This window comes from Nannospalax galili, unplaced genomic scaffold (genome assembly GCF_000622305.1).
Source record: "Nannospalax galili isolate Female #2095 unplaced genomic scaffold, S.galili_v1.0 scaffold330, whole genome shotgun sequence".
NCBI lineage: Eukaryota > Metazoa > Chordata > Mammalia > Rodentia > Spalacidae > Nannospalax > Nannospalax galili.
In genome coordinates, this window is record NW_008329640.1 from 643,394 (window position 1) to 654,619 (window position 11,226).

The 11,226-nt window shown below is 42.5% G+C and overlaps 1 protein-coding gene across 13 annotated transcripts in view; it reads right to left on the reverse strand.

Annotated features, from left to right (window-relative positions):
• The window catches only part of Nrxn3 (neurexin 3), a 1,763,451-nt gene that overhangs the window by 570,465 nt on the left and 1,181,760 nt on the right, over positions 1-11,226 (reverse strand). For 4 of the 13 annotated variants that reach the window (XM_008839794.3, XM_017799836.2, XM_008839767.3 and 1 more), the window contains exon 1: positions 2,689-7,161. The exons of the other annotated variants lie outside the window; for them this stretch is intronic. In XM_008839794.3, coding sequence (XP_008838016.1) covers positions 2,689-2,938 — 250 coding nt within the window. In that variant the 5' untranslated portion in view covers positions 2,939-7,161. Of the gene's footprint in view, positions 1-2,688; positions 7,162-11,226 lie in introns of those variants that run through there. 13 annotated transcript variants of the gene reach the window in all.

The following is an 11,226-nucleotide window of genomic DNA, read 5'->3' on the forward strand; positions in this document are numbered from 1 at the left end:
TATATAGCTGTTAGGAGGATTTCTGTTTTTCCCATTTATCTTAGGGAGAATACCACTATAGGGCAGGAGGATAGGAGAAGGACACGGCAGCTGCTTAAAGCAGCTTTGAGGATTTTAGGCTTCTTAGGAAATCAGGAAAAGGCAAGAATAGTTGAAAAAAAAATCTCTCTTGAGTTCAAAGAAGGTGCTTGTATTTAAGGTTCTGATTTTAGTTTCATACCAGCACAAAGGGCAGAAAAGACAGCTTTGCTTAAACTATTAATAACAGGTACATCAGTCTCCTGGTTCAACTACTGACCATCTTCATCTAAAACCTATTTCCTAAAACAATTGCTATTAACCAGATCTTTGACTTGAACTAGAAGAAACCCAGTGTAGGAAATAGGAAGTAGGAAGAGGTGCCTGGCATTAGAAAGCTCTGGGAAGTCTCCTGATCTCTTTGGTAAGTGATGCTATAGTTTAGTCACAGCTAGGAGGCAGGAAGGGAGCAAGATTAGGGCTTCTTGTGAGTTCCTACTTCCCTTGATTTCAAGCTAAAAATTATTAATTAAATATTCAAGGCATCTACTTAATAGAGATGCATTCACTTTCTAAGCCCTAATCCAGGGGGTGGGACTTACTGAAAGAGGACACCCAAGAGGTGAATTCATAAGCTTCCTTATTTCAACCATGGCAGACTACAGGAGCTTAGTGCATCTTTCAGTTCTGGTGGATCTGAAAGCTTTTTGTCGGGTCCCTGGCCGTTTACTTACTCCGTTCTTATCTATGAAGCTGAATCTTATCAATTGCTGGGTAATGAGAAATGGGATGAAAATCGGGCAAAGGAAGCTAAACCACTATGCTTTACAGACATGAAGTAGAGAACAACAACAAAATGCTTAACCTATATAAGACTTGGTCCTTTTAGGAAGAAGGAGAGGGAGGGAAAGGAAAGGGAGGGATGGAACTGAAGGGATGGAGGGAGGGAAAGAGAGAGTAAGAGAGATTAATTTAGGAAACTCAGGAAGCACTGTGCTCTGAAAATTTCATCACTTACTAGTAGCTGCTTTTAACTGTTTATATCGTGAACAAGACTACTCTCCTATAACCTCTAACTAGTGCATAATCGTCATCTCCCTGCTGATCATTTACACTAATTAGCAAAATTTAGCTAATTATCGCTGAGCGTTTCTGTGTTTAATTATGGCTATTAGTAATAGTCTGTCTGGCTTCCCACATCCCCTCCCCACCCTAGACTGTCTCTTCCTTAGGAGTTAAATTTCTATTTCAATGAAATTGCTCTTTTGGGTGGTTGTAACCCTTTCTTAGGTTTTCGGGTTTGTTTTGTCTTGCTTTAGAACAAGTCTACACCAAATCCAGCAGAAGTCACACACAGGGAAAACAACAAGCAGGTTAGGAAGAAGCATTTGAGCATTTCCTCCTTCCCACCAGCCCCTTCTACTAAACCTTATAAGCTTGGAGCTGCTTAACAATTCACCACATGTGATTTGAAGAGAGATTCAGAAGGAACCAGCATGTGCTGGTATTTTCTCAACATGTTTCCACTTAACATGACAGACAGCTTGGAGCAGAAGCCCCCAACTAGGAGGCAGTGGGAAGAATCAACTTTCCTAATGGGGTCTACATGCTGCAGGCCCTCCAAATACAAGCCATGACAGGGCCCCTAGGGTGGATCACAGCACAGCTGGCTGGAGGGCTGCTCTTGCAGTCTCTCTGCCTTTCCCATTCTCTTGATCATCAGCCAGGAGTGCATAGTAAACACTTCTTGGAACGATTCACTACAGCAAGCTTCTACCTTAGCCGCAGACATCAGCCTTTTAGAGGCAGCCTGTTCAGAGCTGAGTATATTTTTAAGATCCATAGGTTTCATCCTTCAATAGCTATAATGCAAGAAGGACTGTTTGAAGTAAAATATATTATACTTGGATGGTATGAACCAGCCTATTCATACTGATTTTTAATTGAAAGAGCATTTGCATAAATGGTGGAATCAAAGTTGCTATACTTTTTACATAAGTAAATTACAAATGGACTTAGCCTTATCTGATATATTGCTTCCTCAGTAATTAACAATATTAGATGTACCGTTTGGGGGATAGCTACGGTTTCTTCCAGACATATAGGAAAATATAAGCTGCCCAAATGAATAGCAATAGCCACAGTTTATTAACTATATCTTTCACCTTCTTAGACTCAGCTATTCTCCCCTGACCTTTACCACCCAGATAACTTTACAGCAGCTCAATCAACTTCAGGCTGATATCCAAAGGATCTGCTGTCTGCTATTTCTTCATGACCAGCTCCCAAACAAGACCTCAGAAGGAAGGATGAATGCAAGGTGAATGAATGATTCCCCAAGGTGCTGCACCCGGACTTGTCTGATTTATTGCCTGCTATCAAGGGATTGGGGGAGTGGAAGGTGGCAAAGGGTAGAGAGTGTGCTTGTGCCACCCTGAACAGGCATGCCATGGAGAGGGGCCCCTATTAGAGAAAAGTGAGAGGACAGCGAGTAGACAGCAGCAGCTTCTAAGAGAAAGTGACAATTTTCTTCCCTTGTGAGCATGCCAGCCTTCTCCTCATTTTAAATTGATTTTTTTTTCTGATCTTCCCACCCTTGACACTACCTGAAAGACGCGTGGGTTAAGGATTTGCTATGCCCCAGTAAAAGGATAAAGAGCAGAGACCCACCGTGCCCTCCTCGAAGGGAAACAGGGGAACGATAGATAGAAATAGGCACAGAGTGGTGCTTGTTCTCGTGGAAATGGTGCTCGTGCTGAGAGTGAGATCCCGGAGAGGAAGAGGAAGAGGAGGAGGAGGAAGCTACATTAGAGGAACTCCACACAGAGCTGACGATACATCCCCAGAACAGGGACCAGATCCCCAGTGTCCAGGCCGGCCGGCGAGGAGGGCTCCGTCTCGCGTGGATTCTCAGGTGCATGGTCAACGCACTGGACCACTACAGATGGGCAGTTTCAATTCCAGCCAGTGAGCAATAGCGAAGTTCATGGTGCCCAGGGGCCCATCATAGTAGGAAGAAGAGTTGCCCAATTTGGGGATGAAGGAAACAGTAAGTATTTTCGAGGCAATGATGAATCTGTTTTAAAAAAAAACCTACAAAAAGAAGGAAAAAATAAAGATAAAAGGCAAAACCTCTTTTCCAGGAGGACGTAAAATTTAGGGTGCCAGAGTCTGCCCAGGTACAGCAAACCTCCCAGAGACCCCCGGCATATCACAGGTTTCTAGGAAGGACCGTGCTCCCTAGGTGCCGCAGGTCCGATGACTTAACTGCATACTCCGTAAAGCCACCTTGGGAAAGGTGGAAGCAAGGAGGTTCAAGCTAGTTTATCCCAACATCCAAGCAGTTTGAACATTTTGATTTTTTCTTGTTTCGACTTCCATGAGATGCAATGCAGGAATGCCAGGCGGAAAGGGGACTGCAGGTGGAAGAGTTCTCCTGTTCCTGGGAGTCTGGCGGAAGGGCGCGGAGGCTGTTAACCCTGAGGGTCCTGGATGTGCGCCACCGTGCAGCTGCCTGCGTCTTGGGTTCCCAACTGCTTGAAAAAAAAAAAAAAAAAAAACCAACCAAACAACAACAACAACAACAAAAAAAAAAAAAAAAAAAACCCAAAACAGCAGCAGCAGCAGCTAGTCAGAGACCAAGAAGGACCGGAGGAAAAGAAATAGCGCAGAGCAGCCACCCAAACCAACGTGGCAGGAGGCAGAGAGGAGGTGGGTGGGTACAATCGAGGAGAGCGCGAGTGGAGGTAGGCGGCTGGCGGCAGAGGTGGCCGGGAGGGAGGCGGACGGGCGGCTGCAAAGTGCAAGGAACTGGGAGGCACAGGTGAAGTGAAGCAAGGAGTTGGGGAGCCAGATTCACAAATGGGCAAGTCATATGCAAATAGCGCACTCCCGAGAGCAAATCAGTGAAGCCCGAGCGCTCTGCTGAGGGACTGGCTGGCTCTGGAGGAGGGAGGGGCCGAGCCACCCGGGATCCCGGCCCTCCCCATTCAAGTACACGCTCCTTGGCTCGTACACACCCGGGCCTGCCACCCGCGCCCGCCGGGTGCTCGCTCGCGGTGCTCTCCCTGGGACCCGCCCCGTGGTGCGTGCGCGCTGGAGAGCCTCAAGCCGCCACTGCGCCTGTCTTCCTGATCACCCTTCCTGCGTCTCTCCCAGGCTCGGTATATCCAACTTGCGCGATCACCGCGCCTTTTACAGTTTTGGATGGACGATACCAGCAACAGCAAAGGCCCAATAACCCCAAACCAAAATAAAGCCCTAAGGCTGCAGGAGCACCCGGCCACTCGACCAGCTTGTGTCTCTGCGCAGACAGACCTAGAGACACAGGACCCCACGGCTAGGCGAATGGATGGTATCTGCCTTGTGGCTCGCGAAAGTGAAGGTGGTGGGATGGACTCCACAGGGTGAAAGGTTTGTTGGCTGGTAGTCCTGCGATCCGAGGTGGCTTCCACCAACCGAGGACAAGACGTTCGAGGAATTCAGGACCCAGAGGTTAGCGCCCACTCCAGCAAAGGACTTCAGCAGAAGCGAGGGAGATGGATGGCTGGCCTGGCCCAGACCTGCTGCGATGGTGCTGCCCCCAGGCTGGTTGGTTTTCTCTGGCACTGGGCACCACAATCCTGGTCTTACATCCAAGTTGAATCTGTAGGGCAGGGAATGCACTGGGACAGAGGGAGAGGGGTGCCTTTCTGTCAGGGCCATCTGTGACTCCAGAAGGGGCTGGCCCAGAGCCCTGTAAGGAAACAAGGACACTGTTTCTCCACTAACTCACTAAGCCTGCTGAGTGGGAGAAGCACACTGGAGGGGCATCCCTCACAGGCTGGGTACTTTCTATCTGAACCTTGTTTGCACTGACTCTGTCCTGCTAGCTCACTTTGATTTTGAGGACTGTAGGTGGGTGGAGACTTCGAGAATGATACTTGCTGGTTAAATCACACACACATATATAGTATTTTTTTTTAAAACAAAGGTACTTATAGCACCTGTTATATACTTTTGCTGTTGTTGCAAACTCCCTAATGGAGGCGAAGAACAGGAATTAAGACACTGTCCTTGGGAAGCAGCAGCCAATAAATGAAGATACCAAACTTACAGGCTCCAACGCCAAGAGAATTTCCTTGAGTGACCTGAGATTCTGATTCTGAATTTGGATTTGCTGTCCTCTTAAAAATCCATCTGCCCATGGCAACAAGTATCCTGGCCCTCAGCTCCAGGGTGACCCCAGGAAGTGACCCATTGACATGGTGTTTCATATCTTTGGTGGAGGCCTATAAATACAATCTCTTAACCAACATCCTGCACTCAGGATCACCACAGCAAAGGGGGACAGTGTAGAGGGGTACTCAAACCTCCCCCCTAAAAGTGTGGGTAATACCTCCTTCTCAGGAGGTTGGGGGCTTTAAATGAGTCCAATGTACACAGCCTTTGGCATAGCACCTGACAATTAGTGGTTATATATATAAGAAATAAGATGAAGCTCCCAGAAGGTTAAGTACATCATGAGGATCTTATGCTATTATTGGTAAAGTCAAGAAAAATCTTTAAATATTCTTCCAAAAAGTTATAAGTTGGCTCTTGATTTAGCCCCCCCCCCCCGGAGGACTAAATCCCACTGCACTTTGAACTTGCTCTGACTGTACCCCATGACCTTAAAAGGATTTAGATGACCAGGCTTCTGACGTATTAGCCAGCTCCATCTCCTGCTAGATGCCCTGACTCACTTCCCTTTCCTCCCACAGACCATAATTCTGCTCTTTAAACATACTTAGGTCTTTACAAACTCAAGGCCTTTAGGACTTTGCTGGCCCTTCTTGTCTGGGAGGTTTTCCCCCAAAATTTTCATGTGACTGTTGAATTTTCTATGTCACCTCCTTACAGGACCCCTTCTGCCCCTCACTTAAAATTAGCCACTGCCACTCTTCAGGGGTATTCTACCCTATAGTGCTGTTTTGTTTCCTTTGCAGTATTCTCTGCCTTCTGAAATGCTTTCATCTGTTCAAGGTCTATCTCCTTAAATAAATGGTAAGCTCTCTGGTGGCAGAGCCTTTGCCTGCTCTGCACTGCATCCTGTGTGTGTGGAGCGTGAGTAGCTCATAACAGGACCTCAGTAAATGCTTGCTTGCTGAACGATCCCAGTGAACCTATTACCAATCTCATAAATGCAGTCTTAACAATTCTGTGTTCTCATACCATGAGTTCCACTGACCCTTGTATCTGATTTTAGTGCCATTGATTTCTGAGAGACAAGTTTTCCAGAGCGATATGCAGAACACACCTCACTTCTTCATGTTTCCTGTTGTTGTTTTTTTTTTTTTTCTAAATTGACACTGAATGTTGGAGATTGCTTTGACTTCATCCTAAGGAAGCAAGGGAAGCTTAGATGGACATTCCGATTAATTCTTTGCCTGGCTATAAAGTGAAAAGAATTCCTTAATGCAGTGCAGAATCTACAGACACTGCTGATCTGTCCCAGCTGGAACTATTCATTCTAATTCTTATACATTATTTATTTACTGTTCAGAAAATGTCAGAAGAAGCAGTTCCAAGAAGGGAGACTCCCTGTGTGGACATTAGTTGAATGGAGAGGAGGCTAATCAAAGGATGAATCCAAGGCTGCTTTACATAGCTTCTTTCACTCTATGGAGCTAAACCGCAGCCATCCTGATAAACTACATGTCCCTCTCCAATTTAATACACTATTATTTTTTTCATATGTTTCCTATCCCTCCCTCTAGTCAGCACAACCTTATTTATATTTATTTTCTAACTGCCATTCTTTTCAGGTTACTAAAGTTTATATTATGATGACATACTAAATATATATTTTGACAATTTTATCTCTGATCATACATTCTAGACACCACCTAAACCTAGAATGCCAGCAAAATACTGGCTACTGCCCATCAGAGATGCTCCATTCTCCTCCTGCACTCTCTCCCCTAGTAGGTCCCTACAATCAGAGCATGTGCAAACCACGGCACAGCTAAAAGAAGATGAGAGTCCATTTGAGGGTAAAAAGAGGAGAAACCAATTTAGGAATCTTATGCTCAGCACAGATTTAAAGCTGAAAATTATGAATTATTTCATAGGAATACTCCAGCTTAGCCCCCTATGAACCCCTCCCCCCTTGAAACCCAACTGGAACTCTTCATACTTTTCTGAATGTGATACAATTTTTAAACCTTTAGTATATCTGGATCCATTAGGGTAACACCTGGGGTTTTTTGGATACTTTAGACTTCAGAATTTGGCATCAGAGGCCTCCATTTCTGGCTCTTTTAATCTCTCCTCTCTTATCCAAAGGCAAGGGAAGAGAATCTTTACCCTTCATTCTTTACCTTGCTTTGTTCAATGCCTCAGCTCTAAAGTAGTCGAAGGAATCTTTTGGCTTCTAAAATAAGCCCCATGCTTGTACTAAAATGTGTCAGGCATCAGGAACCAAATGCGAAGTCGCCCTGTCCATCGTTTCTCACAATGCATTTTATCTCGGCACACCCCTCTTCTCACTTGGATAGGCTCTGACATGCCACTTCACTGCCAGCAGGAGATACCTGTCAAGTTCACCATTGCAGGCACTTCTAATGTGATTGCACAGACTTACAAAGACCGGACAGCTTCGGTACAGTCTGTTCCCTGTGAGATCCATGCCATTAGGTGAAGACACACTTTTTCCAAAAATAAAAATAAATCCTTACTTGCTGTCTCTACACAGCTACAAAAGGAAGTTTGGGGAGAGAACATCAACAAAAACAACAGAATACCCTCACAAAACTAAACTCTCATAATGTGCAGTGAAATAAAAGTCCTGAAAAAAATACAGGTGACTGTTAACATGGCTATAAATATATCCAAGGGTTCCAGTGACACCATAAAGCAGTCGAACTTTGCTTTATTATATGTCAGTAGATTTATTTATAGCCACATAATTCATTCTTCTTCTCATTTATTTAAGAAAGCCATCCTGCAAAAAAGCAAATTTTGAGTCTATTTTCCACTTGAGAGTATAAAAGAGAAAGCTTCATTCTTAAACATCATTCCTATATGTATTTGATTTCAATAAAAAAGACAGTCATATCTTTGTATAAATTTATAGCTCAAAGAATGCCTCTTTTGTTTCTTTTTTAATATTTTTATTGCTTGAGAATTTCATACATGCATATAACATTTTGCCTACAGCCATACCACCCTGAACATGCTCACTCGATCCCTCTGCCTCTTTTTCTTTAGCTCATAATTTTTATAAACACAATCATTCCCTTGTCCTCCCTGTGGCTGCAGTAGGGATATCAAGAGTTTAAATGTTGAGACAAATCTCTTTAGATTTTTCAGATCTTTTGAGTTTGACCTGTGGGGTTGGGATATTTACAGCATTCACATTTTTACATATTTTTTCAAAGACAAGGGAAGTATGAAAAATTCCTTAGCTAACCCCCTTGGAAATCCAAGTGAAATTGTTATTAATGTTTGCTTTTCCTAAAGGACAGGGCTTAGTTAGCTCTTCCTGGGGAGTTTTGGCATTTACACCTGTTAGTCTGCACCAAGGTCGTGCTAGGTATCACTGATACAATCTTTTCATTCTGAGCATTGTAAAAGTCTCTATCCAGTTTTGAGGAGTAAAAGAAAACAAATTACTGTTAAACAGTAACAGACTACTTTTCTGCAGTACTAGGCCTTACACATGCAAGATGAGTAATCTACTACTGAGCAACAGCCCTAACCCCACACAGAACAAATTCATTTGTATATTTGTAGTATTCCTTACCTAATCAGAGGTTTTAGAGGGTACTCTCTGGGAGTTCATACTGATTTAGATTGTAGACTGTGCTGCCTGGGGTCACATTCTAATTCTGCTTGCTCTCTGCTGTGAGAAATTTGACAAGATCCTTGGCCTTTTTCTATTTTAGCCTCTCCATTTTAAAATGGGACTACTCATAGAACCTATAGGTTCAAACAATTAATGCATGTAAAGTGTTTATAAACCAGTGCCTGGCAAACAGAGAATATTCCGTCTCAATAATGGATAATACTATAATTATTCTTGCATTTATTATTATTTATTATTATCCTCTCTTTCTCCAGATGACTCCTTGTAAGTTGTCCTTGCATCTAATACTCCCCTGGTTTTTAAACAGATCTCTAGGAGAATGAGTAAAGAAGACGTTCCTCAGCAATCACAAAGCTTGCCAGGTGCTTCCATTATTCTGACTGGTCCTTGCTCATCTTCAGCAGAATAGAGACTGGCTTCATCACATTCATCTCATATGTGTCTTTCCAATCAGCTCCAAACAAATAAAACAATGAGTCCTAGTACCAGCTACCAAAACCCAGCATTGTTTTATTACTGTTTTCTAGGGCAGGTTGGGACTCCCAGGATCCTCGTCTGCCATGGGATCTGGAAGGGCTTTCTGGCATTTCTCTTTCATTTTCTCACTACTTTTTCTCAAATGAATATAAGTTCAAATTAATTAGCCATCTCCTAAAGACATACCTTCCAAATTCTTGGCAATTTTCCTTGGATTTATAAAAGATTTCTGTTTCATTAAAAAATCTTTTTAAAAAGTTTTTATGAATCTACAACTGAACTAGGCTCTACTCGGTATATAAAGAAACCAGAGTCCTTGTCCTTGACTCCAGGGCTTCAATTTATTTACACCATGAACATTAAATTTATACTTGGTTAAAATCCAGGAGACCAAGTAAGGAAGCAATTTCAGTTATTTGGAAGCAAGTGCTCTAACAGGACAAACCATTGAACTCCCTCAAGAATCATACCATAAATCCTATCCATATATACAGCTTGCCAAACACAATGAGTGGGTCAGCAGAGTTAATTTACTGTAGGGAGAGGAAGAAGTATCGGAGGAATTCATAGGCAGGATGACATGTCCACTAATTATCAGAAAGTTAAAGTTTACATCCTGTGTGTTTGACCCTGAGCAACTTTAAACTCTCTGAACATTTTTGCTCAACAGTACAACAGTTAATAATCCCTATATCATAGGATGGTTTTGAGGGTTCAGTGCAAACATATTTTTAAAAAGACAATTGTGCAACAATGTTTACTAGTAGAATGAACCTGACCCTGAATGACTGGAAATAGAGAAAGAGAAATATAAAATATGAAATTATCATCATAGGGTAGAATCATCTCCAGATTGCTAGAGGAGCCAGTCCTTCCTCTCAAGGTTTTCTTGATTGTTAAGATGTTAATGCCTGAAAAACCTCAAAAAGGAGTCTACTTTTCCTTTCTATGAACAAGATAGATACATCATAAGATTGTGAAAAACAAGGGAGGAGAAAGGAGAGAAAAGGCTAGAGAAAATGAAACATACATGTCTACTCTCTCAATCTTTATTTCTAATGACTGGGTTGTTACACTAGTGCATGTTAAATAAATACCACATTAAGTCTAAAAAATTAAAGTATGGCATACTTATGATTGCTTTTGGTTAATTTATTTCATGCAGTTATTTTTCAGATACTAAAATACCCATCATAAGGTTACAGTTTACAGTAATATAAAGCCTCCCAACTAAAAAAAGCCCAGGCCCAGATGGATTAAGAGCAGAATTCTACCGACTTCCAACCAATACTACTTAAATTATTCAAAATGATAGAAATAGAGGGAGAACTCCCAAATTCCTTCTACTAAACCAGGTAAAGATACAGCAAAAAGAAAACTATAGACCCATATCCTTAATGAACACAGATGTAAAAATTCTCAACAAAATACTCACAAACCATATACAGACACATATCAAAAAGATCATTCGCCATGATCAAGTAGGCTTTATCCCAGAGATGCAGGGATGGTTCAATATGCACAAGTCAATAAACATCACTAATCATATAAATGGACTCAAAGACAAAAACCACATTGTCTCTCAATAGGTGCAGAAAAGACTTTTGATAAAATTCAGCATGCATTTATGTTCACAGTCCTCCAGGGAACTGGACTGAAGGGAACATACCTCAACACAATTAAAGCTATATACAATAAACCCACAGCCAACATCATTCTAAATTGAGAAAAACTGGAAGCATGCCCATTAAAATCATGTACCAGACAAGGATGTCCACTATCTCCACTCCTTTTCAACATACTGCTTGAAACTCTGAAGAGCTAGAGCAATAAGACAGGAGAAGGAAATTAAAGGAATACTAATTGGAAAAGAAGAGGTCAAACTATCACTTTTTGCAGATGAT